This window comes from Ornithorhynchus anatinus, chromosome 13 (genome assembly GCF_004115215.2).
Source record: "Ornithorhynchus anatinus isolate Pmale09 chromosome 13, mOrnAna1.pri.v4, whole genome shotgun sequence".
NCBI classification, from domain to species: Eukaryota; Metazoa; Chordata; class Mammalia; order Monotremata; family Ornithorhynchidae; genus Ornithorhynchus; species Ornithorhynchus anatinus.
This window is the reverse complement of record NC_041740.1, coordinates 32,685,662-32,713,424: the sequence shown is the minus strand read 5'-3', so window position 1 is coordinate 32,713,424 and position 27,763 is coordinate 32,685,662. Positions and strand designations below refer to the sequence as shown.

General features: G+C 45.3%; 1 protein-coding gene and 1 long non-coding RNA gene across 2 annotated transcripts; both read right to left on the bottom strand.

The window, feature by feature from the left end:
• Positions 1-1,836: 1,836 nt before the first annotated feature.
• On the bottom strand, positions 1,837-18,763 carry PHYH (phytanoyl-CoA 2-hydroxylase). The gene is made up of 9 exons (XM_029077752.2): positions 18,539-18,763; positions 14,817-14,875; positions 12,258-12,368; positions 11,162-11,330; positions 8,809-8,890; positions 6,205-6,386; positions 5,358-5,507; positions 3,630-3,764; positions 1,837-3,003 (listed from the first exon to the last, which is right to left on the bottom strand). Exons 1-9 carry the CDS (start codon positions 18,641-18,643, stop codon positions 2,950-2,952), a joined length of 1,047 nt encoding a protein of 348 aa, XP_028933585.1. The 5' UTR covers positions 18,644-18,763; the 3' UTR covers positions 1,837-2,949.
• A 1,576-nt stretch (positions 18,764-20,339) lies between these two features.
• On the bottom strand, positions 20,340-25,295 carry LOC120638749. The gene is made up of 3 exons (XR_005660662.1): positions 24,881-25,295; positions 21,944-22,065; positions 20,340-20,705 (listed from the first exon to the last, which is right to left on the bottom strand). It is a non-coding gene; the product is annotated as an uncharacterized LOC120638749 (long non-coding RNA).
• Between the last annotated feature and the right edge of the window lie 2,468 nt (positions 25,296-27,763).

Here is a 27,763-nt window from a genome sequence, read left to right as displayed (position 1 = left end):
GATGTGGAACTTATATCTACCCCAGTGCTTAAAAGAGTGTTTGGCACACAGTAAGCACTTAAATAATAATGGTATTAATAAAAATGGTACTTGTTAAGTACCATTAGTCACTTGTTAATGAGGTTGAACACAGTGGACAGTGTTCACTCAGTTCCCTCATCTGTAAAATGGAGATTAAGACTATGATCCCCATGTGGGACATGAACTGCACCCAATCTGATTAGCTTGTATCTATCCCAGTGCTCAGTACAGTCCAGTAAGCACTTAACAACTGTGACAGGGGACAGATTCTGAGTAGGAGAGAGTAGGATTTAATCTCCATTTTACAGACAGAGAAACCAAGGCACAGAGAAGTTAAGTGTCATGTGCAAGGTCACAAAGCAGACAAGGAGAGGAGCTGGAATGAGAACCCAAGTCCTCTGACTCCCAGGCCTGATCTTTCCACCAGGCTATACTGTTTTCACTGATGCCGCAATCATCACCATCACCATCAAGTAACAGATTCCTAATAATACTAGTAAAATATGCCCTGTTCTGGCAGCAACTGGAACTTAGCAAATATTGATGGCTAGGACTAACGGATGAACACGGTGATTATGCGAAAGAGAAAAGGATGGTGGGAAAGAGAGAGTACTAGATCTGCCTACCTGAATCCCAGGCACCATGGCGTACCCAGACTGGAAGGGCTGACTGAAAAAGCCCATATAAGTCAGCAAGAGGCAGTGTTCCCTAGTGACTAGGGCACAGGCCCATTAGTCAGAGGACCTGGGTTCTAATCCCAGATCCTCCACTTGTCTGCTGGGCGATCTTGTGCGCAACACTTAACTTCTCTGTGCCTCAGTTACCTCAACTGTGGAATGGAAATAACATTGTGGGCCCCATTTGGGACATGGAGTGTATCCAACTGGATTAGCTTGTAACTAGCCCAGTGGTAAGCCAGTACTCGGTACACAGTAAGCACTTAACAAATACCATAAATAATTTTTTTTTAAAAAGACATGGAAAGAGAAAGAGGTAGAGCCAAGAAGTGGAGTCACAGAATCTGCTTGGCTTTGCCGGGTCGGTGGCGTTACCTGGGACCTGCAAGACTTGGGGTAGAGAGATGCTGGGTGGCCTGTAAACACACACACATATATATACACATATGTACATATATATGTGTGTACATATGTATATACATGTGTGTGTGTGATTTATTTAAATGTCTCCCCCTCTAGACTATTAAGTTCTCTGTGGGCGGGGAAAGTGTCTATAAACTCTGTTGTATCGTACTTTCGCAAGCACTTAGTACAGTGCTCTGCACCTAATAACCGCTTAGTAAATACTACTGGTTATGTGAGCTCACTGGAAAATACAAAGAAGCAGTCTTCATATGCAGCCAGCAGATGGAGGACAGTACTCTGCACATGGTAAGCGCTTAATAAATACAATTGATTGAGTAGAACTGGCAGAGGACATTGGTGACACTGGTTCAGAAGCTGAGAAAGGCTTTGGCTTTGTAATTTATTTTAATGCATCCCCCCACTAGACTGTAATCTTGTGGACAGGGTTTGGATCTACCGACTCTATTGTACTGTACTCTTCCACCTGCTTAGTATAGTGCTCTGACATAGTAAGCACCCAAAATATTCTATGGATATACTGAGATATGGATATAAAGGATGCTAGATCAAGATTCACAGTACACACACACACACACACAAAACCATATACTCTTGTTGTGGGCAAGGAATGTGTCTGCTTATTGTTATACTGTACTCCCCCAAGCGCTTAGTACAGTACTCTGAGCAAAATAAGCACTCAATAAATATGACTCAATGAATTCAATACAACTTGTCTGCTTTCTAACATTTATTTGTATTTCATAGATTGGCGTGAGATTATTAGAAAACAGCTCTTGGCATCTCAGTTTTATGCTGTACTTGAAAGCCACTCCGCTCCCAGATCATCCCCCTTCCCCACCTCAAAGACAACCTGGTCAGTGCCCAACTGGAACCTGGATTTAAATGGGCAGATGGGCCTCCTAACACTTCAGCCAGCAATAAGAACTGGAAAACATGCACCCTGGCAGAGACAGAATTATTTCTCTTTCTTACTGCAGCCCAGCTGGGCTCGGGGGCCAAGTGAAGAATGAGCCCGAACTGCCCTTGGTGGGTGAGGAAATGGGGAGAAACAGAACACGAGCAGCAAGAAAGGCAGTACAGCACCACCAATTGGCTCTGGTCACCCAACAAGGTATTAAAAACGCCTTCCTCACCCTCTGTCTTGTCTGGAAATCAAGGAACGAATCAACGGACTTTCTGGAGAGGCTTAGATTAAGCTGATGGCCATGGACTCACCCTTTCCCACACCCCCAAGTCTGTAAATGACTGTAAATGAGTTGTTTTTGTTATGTTGTACTCTTCCACTATATAGTACTCTCCCAAGTGCTTAGTAGAGTGCTCTGAACATAAGTCCTCAAAAACTACAATTGATTGATTGTTTTTTGATCAGTGGATCTGAAAGAAGCAAAGCCTTGGTAACTTGCAATGAGCTCCCAGGAGGGAAGCCATTCCAGGACTAAGAAGAGATGAGTCACAGAGTTCAACATGGTGGAGCCCATGTGGACTTTTAAATCAACAATCTCTGCTTAGTGCCTAGAGCTAATTTGATGAAGGCTCCTCTCTCAGAGTACTGAATTCTGAAAATACAGACTTGGATTGTTTACAAATTACAAAAATAGACCTCTTCCTACAATATTTTGTGATTTTAATTTACACACTGCTTCCATGTTATAATCTCAAGACTTCCACTGTGATGATTCTTTGCTATTTTAATAATAATGAAAGCTGCGTTAAGAATCTGTCATAAGACAGCTGATCGGGTAAGCCCACCACAAATACAAAATGTAAGTGAGTTTGAACAGCGCACCACAGCAAGGATCACGATTTCTAATTTTTGAGGCACACTTCAGAGGTTTGTTCTTTCTCCTTTCACAAGTCGTCCTCTCAGGATCCAAATATCCTAAAATCAACCCCGAATAGAAAGGTTATCAAACCCTCCAATTTTCAAAGTAATTTAAAGAATAAAGTCATTTCCTCTGACCACCCCCAATAAAACAGACCCCAGCACTTAGTAAAATGCCTGGCACACAGTAAGTAGTTAAATACCATAATTGCTATTATTATCATTTAAGGGGAAAACAAAAATTCTAAATAGTTGTATTTGGCATTATCTAAAACACCCAGATCTGATTGTGTCATTGACTGATTGTTCCCCTTCCCACTGGATTGACCAGTGTTCTATCCCGCTGGACAGAGGTTCTGTGTAAGGCGCAGAGTAAACAAAGAAACCCTGGCCTGTGGGTAGAGCGCAAGAGGCCACTTGTGTCAGCACTCTCCCTCAGCTCCCACCCAGAGGCCACAGGTGACCATTCTAAATAAAACTAATTCAGGGGGTGGCTAGGTGAAGCCAGGACTGAGGTGGGGGTGTTAAGTCACCCACCTATAGCCCTTCCCACCATCCCTCCCAGTAGCCAACAGTCCAAGCCTTGCCCTCCTCGGCAGCCATCAATGTTTCCAACCCATGAATTTGAGGCTCACAGCTCCTGATTAGTTTACCAGGCCTTTCTTTCTGCCCCAGGGTCTTACCTTCAGTGGAATACTCATTTCCAACCCAAACCTTTTTCTTGCAATTTCTTTAATTTCCTCTGCAATGTTTTCTTGAGATGTGCCTTTCACATCAATATAGTGGCAGTCTGCACTGGCATAGTGGCAAGACACTGCCTGTATGAAGCAAAAAAAAAAAAGCTAGTGAGGACAAATAGCAAGACCAGCTATTCCAGATGGTATACTTCCTCACTATAAACAGGAAAACATGGAATTCAGAATTGAATTCAGCAGTATTTACTGATTGTCTGCTGGGTTTTTTTAATGATATTTCTCAAGCACTTTCTGGGTGTCAAAAACTGTTCTAATTGCTGGGGTAGGTACAGGTTAATGAGATTAGACAGTCCCTGTCCCGCATGGGGCTCATTCATTCACTCAATCATATCTATTGAGCGATTACTGTATGCAGAGCACTGTATTATTAAGCACTTGGGAGAGTACAATAACACAATGGACACATTCTCTGCCCACAACAAGCTCACCGCCCAGAAGGGGAGACAAACATTACCATATATAAATATGTATTTATAAGTATCAAAGCCTAAGTAGAAGGGAGAACAAGTATTTAATTCCCATTTTACAGTTGAGGAACTGAGGCACAGAGAAGTTAAGTGACTTGCCCAAGGTCACATAGCAAACACTTGGCAGATCCAGAATTAGAACCCAGGTCCTTCTGACTCCCAAGCCCGTGCTCTTTCCATTAGGCCTTGCTGCCTCTCGACACTGTTCAACAGGACCTTACAGCAAGAGATCCACACTGAATGATCTTTCCTTTCATTTTTTCCATTAGAGCCTTTTTGGTTCAGTCTCTGTCCCACATAAGGCTCACACTCTTAATCTCCATTTTATAGATGAGGTAACTGAGGCCTGGAGAAGTGAAGTGACTTGCCCAAGATCACACAGGAGACATGTGGCTGAGTCAGAACTAGAACCCATGAGCTTCTGACTCCTGGGCCCATGCTCTATCCACTGAGCTACGCTGCTTCTCAAAATCTAAGTATTTTCCCTCAACCTGGGGCAGGATTTAAACCACCTCATGCACACTAGTTCAAATGTACTAGTACAATCATACTAGGGCAAGCGTACAAGTTCTGGGCCACAATTAGTTGGAAAAGTGTTCCACCTGTTTTCACAGCACAGGCTGGTCATGAGACTCTTCCAAACACTAAATAGGAAGGCCTGCAAATTTCTGAGGCTTGAAAATGGTCCTACTGCCAAGGCCTAGAGCACTGTAAACAGAAAATACATCCTTGGTGATTAGAGCCTAAATTTAGTATAAAAATCACAATTTATGGGTGAATAGGAAGACAAAATGTCAATTTTGACAACTGTGAAAAATAGGAAAGGATATAGGGATCAAATAAATGGATAGTGTGACAGAGAAAAACCACACACACACAAATCAGAAGTGTTTCAAACCTGCTAGGATGTATTTCCTTTCTGCATGAAAAAATGTAAATGTGCGGGACATTCCTAGGACTGTGGTAATTCAGAAATTCCCATGAATAATATATAATTAACTGAAATAAAGCATGTTTTTCTCTCTAGGACAGGAGTTATTCTGATACGACTGACTCACTGTCCTGGTGAACAAATGACTGGGTGGCTGATCTTCCTCGCTCACATCCTGCTTTAATGGTTTCGAATTTCACCATTTCTAAACGGCATAGGGAGACAGATCCCATTTACAACATGAATTGCAAATCGTACCTTCCGGAACCCTTTAGTTCGATTCATTCCAGACCCGTGAATGAGCAGGGGGTGAAAGAAAACAGTGTCTCCCTTCTCCATCACCAGGTGAGTCCTGGGATGGTTTGTATCAAAGTCGACGATCCCATGGTACATCTTGTTCACACCCCCCTGGAACACACAATGAAAGCCAAGGTTATATGTTGGGCAAACACCACTATTAAAACACACAGGTTGGATCTAGGGTGGGAATACATGACTTCACCAGAGTTTCACAAGCAAGAATTCAGAGGGGTCTAGCCTGCCTGTTCTAGTGATCCATAATAATAATGTTAGTATTTGTTCAGCGCTTACTATGTGCCAAGCACGATTCAATGCAAAGTGGCAGATACAAGATCATCGGGTCTCACTTGGAACTTACAAATAGGAGGAAGAATGACCCCCCCTACCCAAGCCCCACAGTACTTCTGTATGTATCTATATTTATATTAATGTCTGTCTCCCTCTCTAGACTATAAGCTCATTGTGGGCAGGGTATGTGTCTGTTTATTCTTATTTTATACTCTCTCAGTGCTTAGTACACTGCTCTGCACATAGTAAGTGCTCAATAAATATGACTGAATGAATAAGTGCTTAACAAATATTTTAAAAAGAGCACTGTACTAACTGCCCTCAAGGAGTTTACAATCTAGGGGTGGAGACAGACGATAAAATAAAGCACAGGCAGGAGAAGTAACCACATATAAAAAGGTATGGGCATAAGTGCTTATGTGTATTAAGATTCCTTTTGAAAATGGTGACCACATCGAGGATGAATCCCCTCTCCCTCATGTCGTCTTCACACCCAATCTCCATGTTACTGTCTCACCTCCCATTTGGGATAGTCATGCTTCTTCAAGGGGCCCTTGTGGGTGCCAGGGAGTACCACCAGGCAGCCATTTTCTCGGTTGATGAATTCCATGGCAGTCCACGCACAAACAATGCGGTTAGCTGGCCTGAATGGGAAATAGTGCAGATCCTGATGCAAGGGATGGCGAGATGTCTTCTTCCCTGAAAAACCACCCATGTGTGAGAAAAAAACAGAAAGACCTTGAGACTCAGCACCCCTGAAATCCAATGGAAATCAATGCAACCATCTCCCCCCTTAATCAGGGCCACTAAGTGCTGGAACCCAGGGATCAGGTGGCTCAGAAAAACTAATCAACTGGAACTAGTAGGTCTACAGTTTGAATCTCAGCTCCAGCTCTGACCTGCTATATGGATGTGGTCCAAGTAGTCTGGAAAGAGCATACGACTGGCAGTAAGGTGACCCTGGTTCTAATCCCTGCTCTGCCACTGACCTTTTGTGAGACCTGGGAAAGTCCCTTACCTCTCTGGGTCTCAATTTCCTCTTCTGTAAAATGGGGACAAAATACCTGCCTCCATCTGGATAGGAGACTGTCACCTATCTTGTATTAATCCCAGTGGCTAAGTCCTTAATAAGTACCTTAATAATTAGGGTTCAAATTAAAATTCATAAAGAGGTCTTTAAAATATTATATAATTACAGGATGCAGTTCTGATCTAACATCAACATAAGCACCTTCACACCTACATACCACCCCCAGATACTGGTTGATAGTAGCAGCCTTTAGATTGAACGTTGGGATCTGCCTATCTAATAAACTAGAGAACCTCTCTCTAACCACCCTGTAAATCCTGGCCTACTTAGGTTCAGGTGTATGATGTGGGCTTAAGGAGTGATTAGAGGGAGGTCTGCATGCATACAGGCTGCAGGGAGGTGGGGGGGGGCATCCCTGCCATTAATTAATCAGTGGCATTTACTGAGCATTTACTATGTGCAGAGCACTGTCCTGTGACCTAAAGATGGTCACAAGCCTGGGCAAGAGGGAGGCAATGGGGAGAGGGAGTTCACAGCCCTAAAAGTTTCAAAAACATATCAGTTGAGCAGTTTTCAGTAGAAGCTGTGCTGCTTGCCTTTTTTTAAAAAAAATGATATTTGTTTAATGCTTACTATGTGCCAGGCACTGTACTAAGCGCTGGGGTAGATACCAGCTAATCAGGTTGGACACAGTCCCTGTCCCATACGGGGCTCACAGTCTTAATCCACCCTGAGAAATAGTGTTACTTAGTGAATAGAGCATGGGCCTAGGAGTCAGAAGCACCTGGGTTCTAATCCTAGCTCCACTCCTTGTCTATGTGATATTTGGCAAATCACTTCACTTCTCTGTGCCTCAGTTACTTCATCTGTAAAATGGGGATTAAGACTATGAGCACCTTGTGGGACATGGACTGTGTTCAACCTGATTGGTTTCTATCTCTTCAGTACATTGCCTGGTTCATAGTAAGGGCTTAACAAGTACCATATAAAAAAAAAATTTACAGATTACGGATGAGGTAACTGAGGCCCAGAGAAGTGAAGTGACTTGCCCAAGGGCACATAGACAAGTAGAAGAGCCAGGATTAGAACCCAGGTCTTTCTGACTCCCGGGATCATGCTCTATCCACTAGGCCCCGCTGTTTCTTTCTTCCCTTGACCAGAAAGCTGTAGTAGCAGGCATTTCTGATCTTCCCAATTCAAGCGCAATACTTTCAATGAGCAGAAGAAAAAGTGTGCAGAAGAAGGTGGACCAGGTGAGGTAGGGAGTGGTTGGAATAAGCAGGCTGTTTGCACTCCCCTGGGACAGAAATTCTAGGTCCACTCTAGGGCTGGTCAGAGCAGGTAAGCACCTACGTGACCTGCCTGTCTAATCAGCTATAGAACCTTCCTCTCCCCATCCTTAAATCCTCCATCCAACCCCTGAACCTAAGAGGCCTGTATTCACTAACCAGTGAGTTCCCTCTCCCCACTTCTGCCCTCTAGCCCAGGCTAGCAGGATTGTGTAGGGACTTTACTCTTGGTCTCAGCCCTCCAAGTCACCTGTACATGTGCAAACTGGCCTCTTCTCCCCATCAGATAAAGGCTCTTAACTGTACCTAGTTTCTCTCAGCTTTAAAAAACTTAAAATGTAAAACAATGTAAGCCAGATGGCAGGTGGCTTAAAAATAACATGCATTGTCCAATCCAAAATTAGTCAAAGATTTCAGTTGTGGGTAGGAAGCACACTTTATAAAAGCACTGGAAACCACAGAGACTGCATTAAAGCCACCATTCAAATGTTTTTCTTCTTCTTCCAGACTCTCAAGTATATAAAAACTCGCCTGGCCTAATGCAAAGAGCACAGAAATGAGAGCCAGGAGACCAGGATTCCAGTTCCAGCTCTGCCACTGGCCAGCTGTGTGACCTAGGAGAAATCACTTAATCTCACTTCGGCTCAGTTTCCTCATCTGTAAAATGGGGGAGAAGAAACTTGTTCTCCCTCTTTGATTGTGAGTCTACGTGGGACAGGGACTGTGTCCGATGTGATTTTCTCGCATCGATCCCAGCACTTAGCATATAATAATTACTTAATATCGTAATTGTTATTTTTACCAGTATCTGGAGGTTTGTTGATTAGCATTGTGTGCATGGCCATGACGTTGGGTCCAGTGAAGCACTCCACATATTTGACAATCTAGAGTGGGGAAAAAATACATGGCAATCAGAGGTCTGTGCAGTAATTGATACTGAGTTAGGTGAAACCAAGTTATAGCTCTCTCCCAATTGACTGCATCAAAATGTACCTCAGGTTTTCACTCATTACCTATCTGGCAAAATAGTCAAAATCAGCAGACAATATTTGTCTCCCAGGAGTGGATGGGAGAGGATTGGCGGAAACAGCCACCTGAGGCTTGGAATCATCACAGGGTTGGGGAGTCCTTGTCCTGTCTCATCTCGTCTTCTCTCCTGTCTTGTCTTCTCCTCTCTCTCCTTCCATCCCTTCTTCCTTTCTTTGCTTTCTCTCTCCACTCACCACATTATGGTATCAGACTATGAAGGATACTGAATATAGATTAGGTGCCCCAGCAACAACCAAGTCTTATTTGCTTGTATGTCTACCATGGCAATCAGTGTTACCCCCAGACTGCAGAATGTGGATCTGAACTATTTTCCTCTAAGTTGGCTACTCCTTACATTTATCTCTATATTGTTTAGTCAATGACAGGGCCTTAGGATGCAACATACTCAAGGTTACTGTGCTGAGCAAGGACATCCTTTAGCTGTATGTGCAAGTAACAGGCTGCATCACGTTTATCTTCTTTCTAAAAACAAGTTCAGCTGTTGACATGAGGCAATGGGGAAGAACAGAAAAGATGTGCTCAAGGGAGGAAAAAAAACAAGAGAAGCAGGCAAGTAAAAGTGTTTGTGAGCGCTAACATGGTCCACACCTGGGCAGTCTTCTCTTGGGCAGCCATGATGTTTTTGACTAACCAGCCCAAAGTACACATACAGGCAGCAACACCCACCCACACCTGCTGCCTGAGAAACACGTCACTGCATTCTAGACTGTTGGGAAACTGTGTTTTCTGTGAAAACTGTGGAAACTGTGGAAACTGTGGAACACTGTGTTGCCTGACTGGGTTCTCTGGCTTCAGGTCTCAGAGCTCTTCAGTACTAAGATTACCCCTCTACCACTGCCCTCTCCAGTGCCTGGCTATTGATAATAATGACAATTGTGGTATTTGTTGAAGGCTTACTATGTGAAAGCAATAGGCTAAGAGCTTGGGTAGACACAATCAATCGGGCACAGTCTCCGTCCCTTGTGGCCTCACAGTCTAAACGGGGGTAGAATGGGTATTTAGTCCCACTTTTACAGATGAGGGAACTGAGGTTCAGAGAAGTTAAGAGACTTGCCCAAGGTCACCGAGGAGGCAAGTGAGGGAGTTGGGATTAGAACTTGGGTTTCCAGACTTCCGGGCCGCTGCCCTTTCCACGAGACCACACTGCTTTTCTTTAATGGTCTGGATTCCGCTGACAGCTATCTCAGGAGCCATTTTCAGTCTAGGCCGTTCACACTCAGTGAGAGTCCCAGAAACCATGTGCATACTTCAAAGCCCAGCAGAGCCGTCATCAGCAAATATCTGGGCTGTTGGTCATATAGAGTAAAGAACTGCAGCAATGACTTATAACCTATATTAATGTTTGGGCCAAAGTTTACAGAGTAGACTTAGAGTAATGAAATGCACCCAATTGCCCTCTCCAGCTTTCATGTTCTCTTCATGATAATGAACACAAGATTCAAAAGGTTTGAAGCACACTGACAGACGTGAGAAGCTGAGAAGCAGCGTGGCCTGAGAGATACCATACAGGCCTGGAAGTCAGAAGGTCCTGCGTTCTAATCCCACCTCCTCCACTTGTCTGCTTTGTGCCCTTGGGCAAGTCACTTCACTTCTCTGTGCCTCAGTTACCACATCTGTAAAATGGGGATTAAGTCTGTGAGCCCCCTGTGGGATGTGGACGGTTTCCAACCTGATTACCTTGTATCTAACCCAGTATTTATTACAGTGCCTGGCACATTAGTAAGTGCTTAACAAATACCAGTGGAAAAAAACAAAACAAACAAAAAAAAAAACCAGATCCTCCTCTAAGTCAATGTTTGCATCCATAAACGGGTAACATTCCCTGTGCTGCATTCCCAGCTGCAGATTTCTAAACTCACAGTCCTGTAACCCTTCTGCTAACTAACCCACATGCTTTGGAGCCCAGGCTGCAGAAGGACCCCCATGACATAGCACTCTGACCCACAAAGTCCTGCTCCACACCCCTAAATGCAGTTCTTCTTGGAAGTGAGAGGCAGGGTGGTCGGGGCAAGTTGGAGACATCCTGAAAAGGAATATAGATCATTATTTTTCAAATGAAAAGCTTGAGGATTTTTTTTAGAACAAGGTATGTCAAAGTTTTTGACCTGAGGCAGGTAGCAGTATCTGAAGAGTTCCTCATCGCATTGAAAATCCTGGACTTTGGTAACTTCACTTTCATCTTGAATCAATTCCTTCTTTGTGAGGCTCAGATCTCTCATCACTACCATGCCTGGATAGTGCACCTCCTTTCTACAGATCTTTTCAAATTCATTCCTGGAAAATGAGACCAAATAGCACACGCTCAACTGCACATTACTGTTTACTGCTGATCTTCCATCTCATGCATCTCCCAGGACAGGGCTGCCTCTTTGCAGGCAGCAAGAAGCCCACCCTGCCTCCCTCCAGCCCTGGATTCCAACTGTTATTTCTGTAACAAATTTAATGCTCATGAAGCATTTGGGACATTTTAACTCTTCTTTATCTGACTTTCTACATTTCCTCCTTGTGAAATTCTGCAATCTTCTCTCTCTCTCTTTCTCTCAGTCTCTCTCTGTTCTTACAAGAGCCTAGGTAGTGCCTACTGTGAACATTTGGATGGGTGAGGGTATACAATGAACTCTATTACCAAAGAAAGAAATCAAGTCCAGTCAATAAGTGAAGAAGTGTAGCTTAATGGATAGAGCACAGGCCTGGGAGTCAGAAAGATCTGAGTTCCAACCCTGGCTCTGCCACTTGTCTAAGTCACTTCACTTCTCTGTGTCTCAGTTATCTCATCTGTGAAATGAGGATTAAGACTGTGAGCCCCGTGTGGGACATCAGACTATGTTCAACCTGATTAGCTTGTATCCACCCCAACACTTAGAGCAATGCCTGGCACGCAGTAAGCGCTTAAATAACTATTAAAAAAAAAAAAGACAACCTTAAAATCTAACGGGAAAAATCCTCTCCAGGAAGGCAGTGCCCATTAGGGGAAGGTGAATGTGTTTAACAGAAGAGAGGAATAGTCAGGAACACACATAGCATAACTGTCCTACAAGATGTTGGTGGGACTGGAGGGAAAGAAGTTTAGATTTCTGGGATCACTGGGGAAAAATAGAAAGAGCCACAAACGAGTTTTTACTCCCTAACCAAACTCTTGTTACTGCTGAGCAGTTGTTTCTAGCATTTTATTACAATCTTTAAGACATGAAATAGCCTTACCTAAAGCGCTGCAGATCTGCCTCAGAAACCAGATTTTTAATGACAAGGTAGCCATTATCCTCATAAAAACGTCTCTGCTCCAGGCTCAGGAGGCTATTATCCAAGGTGTACCTAGAGGATGAGGAAGATGAGGCAAAAACAAAAAACAATTAGAAATCAAGTCCAGTCAGTATGTGGCTGTTGAGTTCTCAAGAGTGAGCTCAGGTAACTGAAGCTATGGGGAAACATAATAATGAAAATAATGGTATTTGTTATATGCTTACTGTGTGCCAACCACTGTAGTAAGCCCTAGGGTAGATATAAGATAATTAGGTCCCACATGGGACTCACACTTTGAGTAGGAGGCAGAACAGGTGTTTAATCCCCATTCTGCAGATGAGGGAACTGAGGCAGATTGAAGTTAAGTGACTTGCCCAAGGTTACCCAGCAGATGAGTGGCAGAGCTGGGATTAGAACTCCGATCCTCTGACTCTCGGACCTGCGCTCTTTCCATTAGGCCACACTGCTTCTTTAAGCTAAACTAAAATTTGAGATGACACTGCCACATATTTTCTCTGGGACAGGTTTAAGCCTAACCTCTAGGACAACTTTGGAAATTGCCTCAGGCAGTCTCAGCTTAGTGTGTCGGTGGGTGTGTGGGGAGAGCACTGACACAGACCTTCCAAGCTGGGGGCTTGAGGCAACGGTCAGGTAGATGTATAGGTAATAACTGTGATATATGTGTTACTACATGCCCGGTACTGTAGACCGGGAGCTCGCTGTGGGTAGGGAATGTGTCTGCTGTTGTACTGTACTCTCCTGCGCTTAGTACAGTGTTTTGCACACAGTAAGCACTCAATAAATACGATTGAATTGAATTAAGTAAACACTGGGGTAGATCAGAATAAGCAGATTGGACACAGTCACTGTGTGAGTGGGAGGGGTGGGGAAGAAGGGGATGTCACAGTGCTATTATTACGACTTCTACCAGCACTGCTCCAGCCCTGCTTCTCCTTACTGCTGCTGCTGCCCTTGGCGGGGGTGTGGAGTGGGGAAAGATTCATGCCACGGGAGTGGATCTGTCACTCAAGGAGCAAGTTATATTCAGTCTGTCTCATGACATGGCTCTTTCTTAGAACAGTGCTCAAATATCATGGTCCCACTAATTTATGGCTTTTTTGGCAGCCCTCTAGGAACTGTACTGGTGCTCATAGTCCAGATTGCTCTCCTGTAGTTCCCCCCGCCTTTGCTGAATTAAGAACCATTCCCAAGTCAATCCGTTGCAGCATCAATTCAAAAAAATCTGAGAAATGGAAACTGGGTAAAATGGATCTGAACTGAGCTCTGATTAACTTTCCAGACAGTGAACCTGCCGTATCCTGCTTCCTGACTTTTCAGAGATCTCTCAGTGTCCCCTAATTGAAAGAACACAGCACTGGAAGTCAGGAGATCCAGAGAACTCTGTTCTCTGCCACTGGCTCACTGTGTTACCTTGGGCAAATCACTTAATTTCTCTGGACTTCAATTTCCTCATTTGTCAAATGTGGATAAACACTTTTTCTTCCTCCTCCTTAGCTGTGAGCCCCATGTAGGACAGGGACTGTGTCTGATCTGATTATTTTCTATTTCAGTGCTTGCACATTGTAAGTGCTTAACAGATGCCATAATAATTATCATTATTAATTTTGTTCTTCTTATTTAAGGCAATACTGTCCCTGGAGATCACCTTGAAGTCCCAAGCAGACTAAGAGGAACTAAAGTTAATCTGAGAATTCCCAGTAATTTCTTTGGCGACTGGTTTTATGGTTCTCAGAGTTCCCAAGGAGAAAATCCCCTCAAATAAGTCAGTTGAGGGCAACTGAAAGCACATGAAACCCAGTGAAGCACATGAAAACCCAGTCGCTTTGGTGAACTATGGAAAGCAGTGTGACCTAATGGAAGGAGCACGGGCCTGGGAATCAAAAGGTCATGAGTTTTAATCCCAGCTCCGCCACTTGTCTGCTCTGTGATCTTGGGCAAGTCACTTCACTTCTCTGTGCCTCAGTTCCCTCATCTGTAAATGGGGATTCAATACCTGTTCTTCCTCCTACTTAGGCTGTGATCCCCAAGTGGGACCTGATGATTTTGTACCTTCCTCTCAGTCTTTGCATATAGTAAGTGCTTAAATACTACAAATGCTGTTATTACAATTTTTATTATGATGAGGGATATGGACTATGTCTAACCTGATTAGCTTGCATCTACGCCAGCACTTAGCTGCTTAACAGATACCATTAAAAAATAAAACAAAACAAAAAATTGCAAAGCTTCACTGGAGCCTACCCAGTGGTCAGTTATGGGTACTTGTCTCCGGCAGGCCTCTTTCAGGGCCATGGGTTAATTTTAGTCTGTTTATCTGGAGTCGCTGGAGAGCCAGGTCACTTAGGTTTCCTCAGAGCTGTGCTTATACAGTGCTTGGCCTATTTACATTTTGCAGACTGCACCCCATAGGGCTACATAGACCTAAATTCCACTTTTAAAAATTATCTATAAAGACAATATATTTACGAGTATTGTTAAAATAGCAAAAATATCACTTACTGGAACTGCTTTTGCTGGCAACTGGAAGTAGCAACCGATGCTGAAGTAGGGGAAGCGGACTGAGATAAGAGTTGAGATAAATAAAATAGAACTTGAAGCCAACTTCTGCACTAACAATAAGGTGACCCATTCCCTGGATGGTGCCTGGGAAAACATCTCCAATGCCAAGTCCTCGCAATTGAGGTTGAAATATACCAAAGAACTGCACCCCTGTTTCAAAAGAGCCAAAATGTTCCTCTATTATTATCACCCCTTCATTAGTCATAGGAAGAAGAGGAGAATGAAGCAAGGATATTGGTGGATTATCAGAATTTCCTGGGAATGCAACAGGAGTTTCTGGCTAATTAACATCAGCCCTCATCCTCCCCTTCCAACCCAGGGGATGAGGGTGGGGAGTTGCAGAGGAATGGAGGAGAAGTTGGGGGTGTGTGGATGGATGTGGAGAAATGGCAAATCTTGAGATCTGACTCACTAGCCCTCCTGCCTCTCCCCCTGCCCCATCGCTAAACCCGCCATCCTCTGGTGGATCCTTAAATTAGCCACTAGTTTGCTCTCCCATAGTCCAACAGCCTAAAGATTTGGCATGTGCATGCGCACCCGCCCCGCAAACCCCCCCAAAAGAGCCAAAACTTAACAAGGGACATACTCAAACCTGAAAAGAACATATTCTGATGGAATGCCCACTGAACCTTCAACAGAGACAGTTTTATTTGCACCTAAACCATTGGGAGAGCATAGAGGAGACATCTTATTCATTGGGCTAGTAAAGGATAAGAAACATAGTACTGTAAATAAGTCAGTAACTTTGGCTTGTTGATGCTGAGAACTACATGAAGTCTGATTCTCCCATGATTTAAATGTGACAGATAGACCAATCATTTACTGCCCAAGTGTTCACGATATACCACAAACTGCTCTTCCAGGTAAATCCTATGATCTATTTCTCAATAGGAACCAGAAATCAGACTTAACAATCTTCCTGGAAACTTAACAATCTTCCTGGACTGGGCTGGAATGTGGCAATGTCAAACCTACCACCTCCCTCTGATGTTAGGGTTTCTCTCCCTGCACCAGCAGCGGCGAAGTCAGAGAACGCACAGCCAAACCAAAAATTCCCAGCGCTCTGTATAAGTCCTTTCTCCTCCAATTTACAAATAATTTCCTTAGCATTAACACCCCGAATACCTCCAGGCTGGCCAACAAGCTGTCCCTGGAGGCCAGGCTCTGTGACCCAGTGTGACAACAAAACAAACCCAACCGAACAGTGAGGTGCCAATGTTTGATGGCTCGACACGCCATTGAGCCCCTTGCCAGTTTTGGCGGTTGGTGGCTGGCACCGTGCCCATCAGATTGAGATTTCTCTGCTCTCCTGTCATATTTATACTCCTGGGGGTGTTCAGGGAGTTGGTTAAAAAGATCACCTCCCACTGTTTTCCACATTCATATTTTTTTAAAAAGCACTTATGACTTTTGGACTAGAATGCCCCCCCCCCGCTGAGCTCATGGACAGGGAAGCAACTCGGCCTAATGGAAAGAGAACAGGACTGGTAACCAGGAAACCGGGGCTCTAATCCTGGCTCCACCACTTGCCTGTTGGGTGACCTTGGGCAAGTCACTTGGCGGTGCCTCAGTTCTCTCATTGGTAAAATGGGGATGAAATACCTGTTCTCCCTCTCCCTTAGGCTGTGGACTGCTTGTGGGACAGAGACCCCGTCTGATCTGATTGGATCATGTATGCCCCAACACTTAGCCCAGTGCTTGGCCCATAAGAAGTGCTTACCAAATACCACAATTATTATTATCACTTATTATTACCCACACACCCTGTTGTGGGTCCGAGGTGGGAAAGGTGGGGCTGGGGAGAGACCGAAACAAATTAAGTGGAGAGTTTTATAAAGGAGAGGTAAATAAAAGAGAGAAGCAGTGTGACCTAATGGATAGAGCAGGGGCCTGAAAGTCAGAAGAACATGGGTTCTAATCCAGCTCTGCCACTTGTCTGCTGTGTGACCTGGGGCAGGTCACTTAACTTCTCTGTGTCTCAGTTACCTTCACATCAAACAGAAACTTCTTACCATCTCCTTTAAAGCACTCAATCACCTTGCCCCCTTACCTCAAATTCCTGCTCTCCTACGACAAGCCAGCTCACACATTTCTCTCTAATGCCAACCTACTCAAGGTACTTCAATCTCGTCTATTTCACTGCAGATTTCTCGCCCAAGTCGGGCCTCTGACCTGGAATGCCCTCCCTTTTCATCTCCAACCGACAATTACTCTCCCCGACTTCAAAGCCTTGTTGAAGGCACATAGTCTCCAAGAGGCCTTCCCTGACGAAACCCTCATTTCCTTTCTCATTCATTCATTCAATCGTATTTACTGAGTGCTTACTGTGTGAAGAGCACTGTAATACGCGTTTGGAATGTACAATTGAGCAAGAGATGGAGCTAATCCCTGCCCAACAGGCTCACAGTCTAAAAAGGGTAGGCAGGCAGAAACAAAACAAATAGTCAGACACTCCCATTCCCTTTTGCGTCACCTTGATTTGCTCCCTTTATGCATCACCAACGCCATCTCCACAGCACTTATCAGCATAATCGTAATTCATTAATTTATATTAATGTCTGTCTCCCCTTCCAGGCTGTAAGCTTGCTGTGGGCAGCAAATGTGCCTGTTTTACTATACTCATGGTGTAGTGGATAGAGCGTGGGTCTAGGAGTCAGAAGGTCATGGGTTCTAATCCCAGCTCTGCCACTTGTCGGCTGTGTGACCTTGGGCAAATCAGTTCACTTCTCTGTGCCTCAGTTAGTTATCTTACCTGTAAAATGGCAATTGGAACTATGAACCCGAAGTGGCAGAGGGGCTGTGTCCAACCCAATTTGCTTGTATCCACCTCAACGCTTAGTACAGTGCCTGGCACACAGTAGTGCTTAACAAATAACAATTATTATTATTACAATGCTCTGAGCACAGAAAACGTTCAATAAATATGATTGATGGGTTGACTGATGACCACATCTGAAAATGGGGGAGACCCTCTGCCGGAGAGAGACTGGGTTCAACCCGATTAACCGGTATCTGCTGGTATCCATCCCAGCGCTTAGTACACAGGCTGGCACATATTAGTCGCCTAACAAATACCATAAGAAAGAATAGCCCCTATCCAGGGTCCAGCTCCACCCTACTATCGCGGGTGGGATCCCTCGTGCGGGCAGCGGGAAGGAGGGGGTGGGCGACGGGCGAGGAAAGGGGCGATCGGCGGGCAGGAGGGGGCGAGGAAGGGGGCGACCACGGGAAGGAGGGGGCGAGGAAGGGGTTAAGGAGGGACGAGGATGGGAGCGAGCAGCGGGGAGGAGGGGGCGAGGAAGGGGGCGACCAGCGGGTGAAGAGGGCCGAGGAAGCGGGCGAGCAGTGGTCAGGAGGGGCGAGGAAGCAGGCGAACGGCGGGCAGGAGGGAGAGAGGTAAAGGGGAAGGAGGGGGCGAGGAAGGGGGTGACCAGTGGGTAAGGAGGGGGCGAGGAAGGGGGCGAGCAGTAGGTAAGGAAAGGCGAGGAAGGGGGCGAGCAGTGGTGAGGAGGGGGCGAGGATGGGGGGGCCAGGGGAGGGGAGGGGTCGCTGACGGTGCGGAAGGAGAGGAGCGGGCCCCGCGTCCGGCCCGCCGGAGGGAGCGAGCGGGGGGAGGCCTATAAGGCAGGCCCGCCCGGACCCGCCGGGGCCCCGAAGGATACGAGAGCGGCCGCCGGGCCGCGGACATGGCCCAGCACCACCTTCAGCCGGGCGGCGGCCGCCCCGGCCCGGCCTCCGCCTCCGCCTCCGCCTCCGGGATCCTCCATGGCAGCTGCTCTGCTCTGCTCTGCTCTGCTCTGCTCTGCTCTGCTCTGCTCTGCGCTGCGGACACACGGACGGACCGACGGACCGACGGACGAACGGTCGGTCGACAGGGTCGGCGTGGCTTTTTCCGGGGCCCGCGAAGCCCCGCCCACTCCCCAGGCCCCGCCCCAAATAATAATATTGTCGGTATTGGTTAAGCGCTTACTATGTGCAGAGCCCTGTTCTCCTCTAGTAGATAGAGGGTCATCAGGTGGTCCCACGGGAGGCTCCCAGTCTTCATCCCCATTTTCCAGATGAGGTCACTGAGGCCCCTAAGCCCCCTTCCCCTCTCCCTTCCCCTCCCCTCAGCACTGTGCTCGTCCGCTCAATGGTATATATTTTTTTATTACCCTATTTATTTTGTTAATGAGATGTACATCCCCTTGATTCTATTTATTGCTATTGTTTTAATGAGATGTCCATCCCCTTGATTCTATTTATTGCTATTGCTTTTGTCTGTCCGTCTCCCCCCGATTAGACTGTAAGCCCGTCAGTGGGCAGGGACTATCTCTGTTGCCGATTTGTACATTCCGAGCGCTCAGTACAGTGCTCTGCACATAGTAATTGCTCAATAAATACTATTGAACGAATAAATGAAGTGACTGGCCCACAGTCACCCAGCTGACAAGTGGCAGAGGGTGTCGGGGGCGTGGGCTCCGGAGGGCGGAATATACCCGGCGGGAGGCGATTGGAGGCCTGCTAACCGCCCCCTCGGCATTCATTCATTCAATCGTATTTATTCATTCATTCAATCGTACTTATGATGATGGCATTTATTAAGCGCTTACTATGTGCAAAGCACTGTTCTAAGCGCTGGGGGGGGCCTACAAGGTGATCAGGTGGTCCCACGTGGGGCTCACGGCCTTCATCCCCATCTACTGTAAAACCGTCAATGGGCAGGGATTGTCTCTATCTGTTGCCGAATTGTCCATTCCAAGCACTTTGTCCAGTGCTCTGCACATAGTAAGCGCTCAATAAATACTATGGAATTTGACAGATGAGGGAACTGAGGCACAGAGAAGTGAAGTGACTTGCCCCAAGTCACACAGCTGACAAGCAGCCGGGCAGGGATTAGAACCCATGACCCACTGAGTCACGATTTATTGAGCGCTTACTATGCACGGAGCACTGGACTAAGCGTTTGGAATGTACAATTCGGCAATGGATATAAAGACCATCCCTGCCCAATAACGGGCTCACGGGAATTGAGCGCTTACTGTATGCACAGCACTGTACTAAGCGCTTGGAAAGTACAATTCGGCAATAGAGACAATCGTTGCCCGCAACGGGCTTAGTCTAGAAGGGGGGAGACAGACGTCAAAACAAGTAAACGGGCACCGGTAGCGTCGATATAAATAAAGATATAGAATTATAGATATCAACACATCAAAACAAGTAAACAGGCATTAATATAAATAGAATTATAAATATATACATATATACACAAGTGCTGTGGGGTGGGGAAGCACTTAGTACAGTGCTCTGCACAGAATAAGTGCTCAATAGTAAGACTGATTGATGCTGAGCACTGAGGTAGATGGAACTAATCAGACTGGACAAAGTGCACGTCCCACGTGGGCCTCACAGTCTTAATCCCCATTTTACAGATGAGGTAGCAAGCACGGAGGTCACGCAGCAGACGAGTGGTGGACCCGGAATCAGAATCACTCTACATACAGTAAGCCCTTAATAAATAACACTGGTTAAATGATTGAGGCCAAAAGGCAAATTCAAAAGCGCAGAAAAGCATCACGAGTGGCACGCACTCCCCCCTCTCCTCCCATAAGCAGGGCAAAGGACATGCCCACAGTGTGAGATAAAGTGTGCTGGGCGCTCCACTCACGCATTCCACAAATATTACCTTACTATGAGGAAGTTCATTGGATCCAATGGGCGGGTGGGTACAGCTGTACTTCAGTGACCTCCAAAGAGCATTCAATCCACAGTACGTAATCTCCAGGTTTTTCTCTAGGCCAAGTTCAGTGTCCTGCATTGTAGACGCCTCTTCTTGACACGGAGCTCCCTCTACAGGCAATAGGAATCGGAAGAGGAGATTCTCTGTTAAAAAAGGTGAACAAACCAAAATACATTCCACCACCCAAGGAGGGAAAGAATTGATAGTGAAAAGCAAGATTGGCCGGGGAGTGAAAAGATCTGGGTTTTAATCCCAGCTCTGCCATTTGTGACCTTGGCCAAGTCACTTAAATTTCCCTGTGCTTCAGTTACCTCAACTGTGAAAAAGGAATTAAAACTGTGAGCCCCACGTGGGACACGATCTGTGTCCAACCTGATTGTACCTACCCTAATGCTTACTATAGTGCCTGGCACATAGTAAGCGCTTAACAAATACCATAAAAGAGAGCAAGCTTCATTTTTCACCTTGACATCTGTTTATGGAAAGGCCAATCAATCAATTGTATTTATTGAGCACTATGTACAGAGCACCGTACTAAGCTCTTGGGAGAGTACAATACAACAGAATTAGCATACCCGTTCCCTGTCCATAACAAGCGAAAGGTCCTGTTTAAAATCTGCAATCGTCAAAGATCAAGACAAATTTATCATGGGCATTCTTATTCTTTTCTACATTGAATCTACTCACGTATAAAGTTCAACAACCCAAAGACGACAGTCAAGAGTTGCATTATTTTCTCAGATGTGAATATTGAGAAAGGCTACCTCTAGTCCAGGCATTAGTGACTACATTAAATTAAAAGTCCTGACCTCTTCTCCAGCCTGTGCAGAACTGCTGGTTTTGGGAATTTCAATCTCTGCTTCAAGACCCTAAGCATCATGGCTAAAGAGTAATCAAGATTCAAAGCAACAACAAATTATGGTTGACAAATGATCAACATGGGGAGAGGGGACATAATAATCGTAATAATACCCTGAATTAGAATTACACTTCTTTTTCCAATGTGAATCCACATCGGCAATCTTATTTTATCCTCACACAATCTCTGTGAGGAGCAGGTATTATTATTCCCATTTTACAATCAAAGAAACTGAAGCTCAGGGAGGTTAAATGATTTCCCCAGGGTCACACAACTAGCCAAGCTAGGACTAGAACCCAGGTCTTTTGATTCCTCAAGCCCTACTCTTTCCACTTCACTGCCTCCAGGAGGTCCCAATTTTTTTTTTTCCAGAAGAACAACCTCAAAAAGAAGTTGAGAATGTCCGATGGTTAGTGACAAAAGCTATGCTGGGCCAGGCCAACAGCTGGTGGCCTAATAAGCAGAGTGACATCACAACACACGGTTTACCCAGATGAAGCAGAAGATGCAGTTAATGGAGAAAGGCTTCCTGCAATCCAGTCAGATTGTTCCATGGCACCCAGGGCCAGATTGAAGTCCTTGTGTAGCCAGGACAGTGGTGGCCTGGTGAGCTGTGAACAAGAAAGTGTCTGTTTATTGTTGTATTGTACTCTCCCAAGCGCTTCGTACAGTGCTGTGCACACAGTAAGCACTCAATTAACACGATTGAATGAATAATAATGTTGATGATGGTATTAGTCAAGCACTTAATATGTGTCAAGCACTGCTCTAAGCACTAGGGTAGATAGAAGCTAATCAGGTTGGGCACAGTCCCTGTCCCCACATAGGGCTCACAGTCTTAATCCCCATTTTATAGATGAGGTAACAGGCTCAGAGAAGTGAAGTGACTTGTCCAAGGTAACACAGCAGATAAGTGGTGGAGCTGGGATTAGAACGCAGGTCCTTCTGACTCCCAGGACCATGCTCTATCCATTAGGCCACACTGCTTGTCTAAGGACAGCCTAGGCCTCTAACTCTGTCTCCCTCATTACCAAGTGTAGTTAGTATAATTCCCCCCAAAAAGAAATTACACTTCAAAAGTAAGATGCAGTCCTAGCACTGGCGAGGCCGGAGCCTGGAACTGGGATTTTGGAGATCTAATCCCTGCTCCGCCACTTGCCTTCTGTGGGACCTTGGTCAAGTCACTTAACCTCTCTGTTTCTCATTTTCCTCCTCTGTAAAATGGGAATTAAATATCTGCTCCTTCTCCCTCAGATTATGAGCCCCACTGATTGTGTCTACCCTAGACCTCTGCACATAGTAAGTGCTTGATAAATACATTTTCATTATTGATTAATCATAGAGATTTGAGGTCTATCAGTCAGTCAAAGCACCCATTGAGCACCTTCCCTGTGCAAAGCCCTGCACAGCCCTATAGACTATAGGAGAAAGACGTAGGACTTTCCTTGAAGAGGGTTAAAACAAATTGAGATAGCATCCCGGCCCTCCCTAGTCCCCCAATGCTTGCACAAGGCTATAAGGGACCAGTCGCCCTCTCCCTCCGCTGGGGGGACAAAAGCCGACTTTGGAACATACAGAACCTGTTCTGTTCTCAATAGAAGTAGTATGGCCTAGTGGAAAGAGCCCAGGTCTGGTAGTCACAGGACTTAGGTTCTAATCCCAGCTCTGCCAAGCGTCTGCTGTGTGATCTTGGGCAAGTCACTTAGTTTCTCTTGGCTTCAGTTCCCTCATTTGTAAAACGGGGAATAAGAGAGTGAGCCCCATCTGGGACAGGGACTATGTCCAACCTGATTAGCTCGTATCTACCCCAGTGCTTAGGCACATAGTTAGCGCTTAACAAGTACCATTATTATTATGGTATTATTATATATTATAATATTATAATGCTATATGTTAAGCACTGACTATATGCCAAGCACTGTGCTAAATGCCGAGGGAGACACGAGATATTCATATTGGACAGTCTGTCCCGTGCAGGGCTCACAGTCTGAGACGGAGGGCGGACAGGTATTTTATGGCCATTTTACAGCTTAAAAAACAGGTACAGAAAAGTTAAAGTAATTTAACCAAGGACACAGAGTAAGCCACAGCAAGCCAGCAGCTAGAACCTGGGTCTCCTAAATCCCAGTTGCATGCTCTTTCCACTAGGCCATGCTGCTTCTCCAGTTAGCCAAAACTGCTTAGCGAGACCGACTATGCAGACTTGTTCTGGAAAGGTAGGCCGTGGATTTTTTTGCCCTACCTCCCTCCTATGGAAAAAGGGAATATGGGAGGATGGAGGAGTATTGGTGCAATGACACAATCACCAGTGAATTTATAGATCTCCAGGGTATTCAATGGTTATTCAAGCTTGGCGAAACAAGCGCTACTTAAAACAACGGATAATTACAATTGCATTTTATTGTTCGTTCACCTCACCTCTGCTGATTTTTAACTTCATGGTTAACAATGTTTCAATATTCAGAATTTATTATTATTATTACTACTACTACTAATAGCAATGGTATTTATTAAGCACTATGTGCCAGGCACTGTACTAAGCACTGGAGTGGATACAAGCAAATAGGGTTGGACACAGCCCCTGTCCCACATGGGGCTCAAAGTCCCAATCCCCATTTTACAGATGAGGTAACTAAGGCCCAGAGAAGTAAAGTGACTTGCCCACAGTCACACAGCAGACAAGTAAGTGGCAGAGCCAGGATTAGAACGCATGCTCCAACTCAGGCCTGTGCTCTGTCCACTACACCAAAAACACTACTTTGTGCTTTGAACTTTTCCGGCCAAGAATGGTAGTGTGAGATTCCAACTGACTTCCTCTAAAGCATAAATCTGATAACTGGGGGAAAAAAAAGATAGGGGTAGAGTGGGGAGGAAGGAGAAAGAACTGATAATAGAATAAGCGTACAAACCCGAGCCTTTCTTCACACTCTAACATTTGTCAACTCCTTTTCAGCAGGGATCACATCAACCAACTCTATTGCACTTCCCCAAACACTTAATTCAGTGCCCTGCATAGAGCTCACTATGGGGAGGGAACGCGTTAACCAATTCTGCTATTCTGTACGTTCCCAAGCACTTAGTGCAATGCTCTGCACACAGTAAGCGCTCAATAAATACAATTGACTGATTGAGGTACCGCTGGAACTGTCCGGACATTGGGAGGAAGGTCGGCCCTAAATATAGGCAACAGTACAGATTGGCCTTGTGGTTTTTTAATGGTATTTGTTAAATGCTTACTACACATCAAGCACATTTTGCAGTTGAGGAATCCGAGGCACCACAAAGATAAGAGACTTGTCCAAGGTCACGCAGCAAGCAAAACGGCGGAGTCGGGATTAGAATCCAGATCCTCTGGCTCCCACACCCGTGTTTTATCCACTGGGCCATGCTGCTTTCCAGATATTGAACATGATATAGTACAAATACCAATATCCACTCCCCCTCTGATGGGCTGATTGTAGAATTTTCTTCTTCCTTCACTCGTTGCCTTTTCCATCCTTCAAACAGGGTTAGGGCACATTCACCTCCTCCTCTCCTCGTGGTGGGGCTGTGAGTCAAGAGCAGGTAGGTAGGGGAAGGAAAGAGGTTAAATGCATATTTAAACCCTCTTTGTTTTGATGCTATCTGCCCGAGTGGGAGGTTAAATCAAAACAAAAGAGAGCTTGTAAAACTGACTTTCCATTCCCCAATATAGGAATGCAGCTTCTCACAGACTGGCCCATCTAGAGGCCATTTCCAGGGGCCAGGGCCTTTTCCCAAGCTAGCCCTGCTACTTGAGAAAATAATAATGATAATAATTCTGGTATTTGTTAAGGGCTTACTTTGTGCCAAGCACTGGGGTGGATACAAGCGCATCGGGTGGGACACAGACCCTGTTCCACTTGGGGTCCACACTCTCAACCCCCATTTTACAGATGAGGAAACTGAGGGAAAATTCCCTTAAATCTGGGGGTCTAGGGCACCCACTTAGATAAGGATAAGTTTTGAGTCTCTTATTTTTCATGTACACCCATTCCCTTAGAGAATGAGTGGGAGGGATTGCCAGACCTGTTCTAGACCTAAGTTCCATCTGTAAAATGGGGATTGAGGCTGGGAGCCCCACGTGGGACAGGCACCGTGTTCAACCCCAACTGCTAGTATCCACCACAGTGCTTATTACAGTGCCTGGCACATAGTAAGTATTTAAATACCATTATTATGTTATTATTCTCTCCCATTATTTCAACTACCACCTCTACACGGATGATTCCCAAATCTACATCTCCAGCTCCGATCTCTCCCTTCTCGACAATCTCACATTCCCTCCTACCTTCAAGATATCTCTACTTGGATGTCCTGCAGTCACTTCAAACTGAACATGTCCAAAGTGGAACTCCTCCTCTTCTCTCCCAAACCGTTGACCCCACCCCCTGACTTTCCCATCACTATAGACAGCCCCACCATAACCCCTGACATTATCCATGATTCATCTCGTTTAGCCCACGTATTTAATCTATCACTAAATCCTGTCGGTTCAACTTTCACATTGCTAAAATCCACTCTTTGCTTTCCAAACAGCTACCAAGTTAATCCAAACACTTATCCTATCCCACCTTGATTACTGTATCATCCTCCTTGCTGACCTCCCTGCCTCCTGTCTCTCCCCACTCCAGTCCATACTCGCTCTGCTGCCCAGATCATTTTTCTACAGAAACATTCAGTCCATATTCCCCAACTGTGCAAAGACCTCCTGTGGTTGCCCATCCACCTCCACAAAGAGAAATTCACCATCAATCACCTAGCTCCCTCTTACCTCACCTCTGCTTCCCTACCAGAACCCAGCCTGCACACTTTGCTCCTCTAATGCCAACCTACTCACTGTACCTCAACCTCTTCCATCTCACCACCAATCTCTCACCCACGTCCTGCCTCTGGCCTAGCCTCTTTCATATCTGACAATTACTCTCCCCCACTTCAAAGCCTTACTGAAGGCACATCTCTACCAAGAGGCCTTCCCTGACTATGCTCTCATTTTTTCTCACACTCCCTTCTGTGTCACCCTGAATTGCTCCCTTTATTTAAGCCCCACCAGTCCCATAGCACTTATGTCCTTATCTGTAATTTATTTCTATTAATATCTGCCTCACCCTCTAGAGTGTAAGCTCACTAAAGACAGGGAATGTGTCTGTTATATTGTTATACTGTACTCTCCCAAGCATTTAGTACAGTGCTTGGCACACAGTAGGTGCTCAGTAAATATGACTGATTATACAAAAATCAGAGCCTGGCAGACTAAGCTGGAGCACTGTAGAGGCTCCAATGAGAAAGACCTTCTGCAGGTTGTCTTGATCAGATCAGAAACTCTCCATTCTCACTGAAGGGGTAAAAATAATCATGAACTACAAGAGAAGATGTGCAAAAACTGTTAACAATAAAAATCCCTCACATCAGCACAGAACACAAGTCTTCATTTGAACCAGTCGCTCATTTGGTTACCATGGACTTAAAATGTTTTTTTAAAATCCCAAAGACCACATCTGCTATTCTGCTCCAAGTTCCACAGTGCTGCTATCCATTGTTGGCAACCTGACTGCCCAATTTTGAGGCAAGGAAGTAAATACACCATTTTCTGCCCAAAACTTTCAAGGAACAATTGCAGTTGGTAAGTTATCCAAATTTTTTAGTGGAGCACCATGGTCTAGTGGAAAGAACCAGGGTCCCAGGAGTCGGAGGACGTGGATTCTAATCCAAGCTCCACCACTTGCCTGCTGTGATCTTGGGCAAGTCACTTAACTTTTCTGGGTCCCAGTTTCATCACCTGCAAAATGGGGATTCAATCTCGCCTCTCCCTCCTACTTAGATGCTGAGCCCCATGTGGGAGTGCATCTGGCATGATCACCTTGTATCCACTCCAGCAGTCAGAACAGTGCTTGAAACATTGTAAGCATTGAAATACCACAGTTATTTTTATTGTTATTGGGGTTGAATCATCCTCGCCCAATAACTTATCTGCATATATTCATTCATGCAATGGTATTTACTGAGCATTTACTGTGTGCACAGCACTGTACTAAATGCTTGGGAAAGTACAATTCAGCAGAGTGTAAGTTCCTTGTGAACAGGGAATGGTCATCTTTGGGCCTTGGGTGTACTTCCCAAATGCTCAGTACAGTCAGAGTTACATTCGAGGCACTTAATAAATACCATTACCGCAACGACTTCTATCCAAGTTATCCTTCGCCATTTAGCCCTGGGTGGCAACACTCTTTGACAAGAGATTTAGATTGGACTTTCTCGTCTCATTCATAAAGACACTTCCATGAAGATCTA

Bases quoted from the DNA above. Each gene is read 5' to 3' on its own strand.
- PHYH (XM_029077752.2), bottom strand. From the start codon at position 18,643: ATGGAGGATCCCGGAGGCGGAGGCGGAGGCGGAGGCCGGGCCGGGGCG. The intron at 12,369-14,816 runs GTAAGTGATATT...CTCATCCTCTAG, and splicing joins TGCCAGCAAAAGCAGTTCCA to GTACACCTTGGATAATAGCC. The intron at 5,508-6,204 runs GTGAGACAGTAA...TGTGTGTTCCAG, and splicing joins ATGACTATCCCAAATGGGAG to GGGGGTGTGAACAAGATGTA.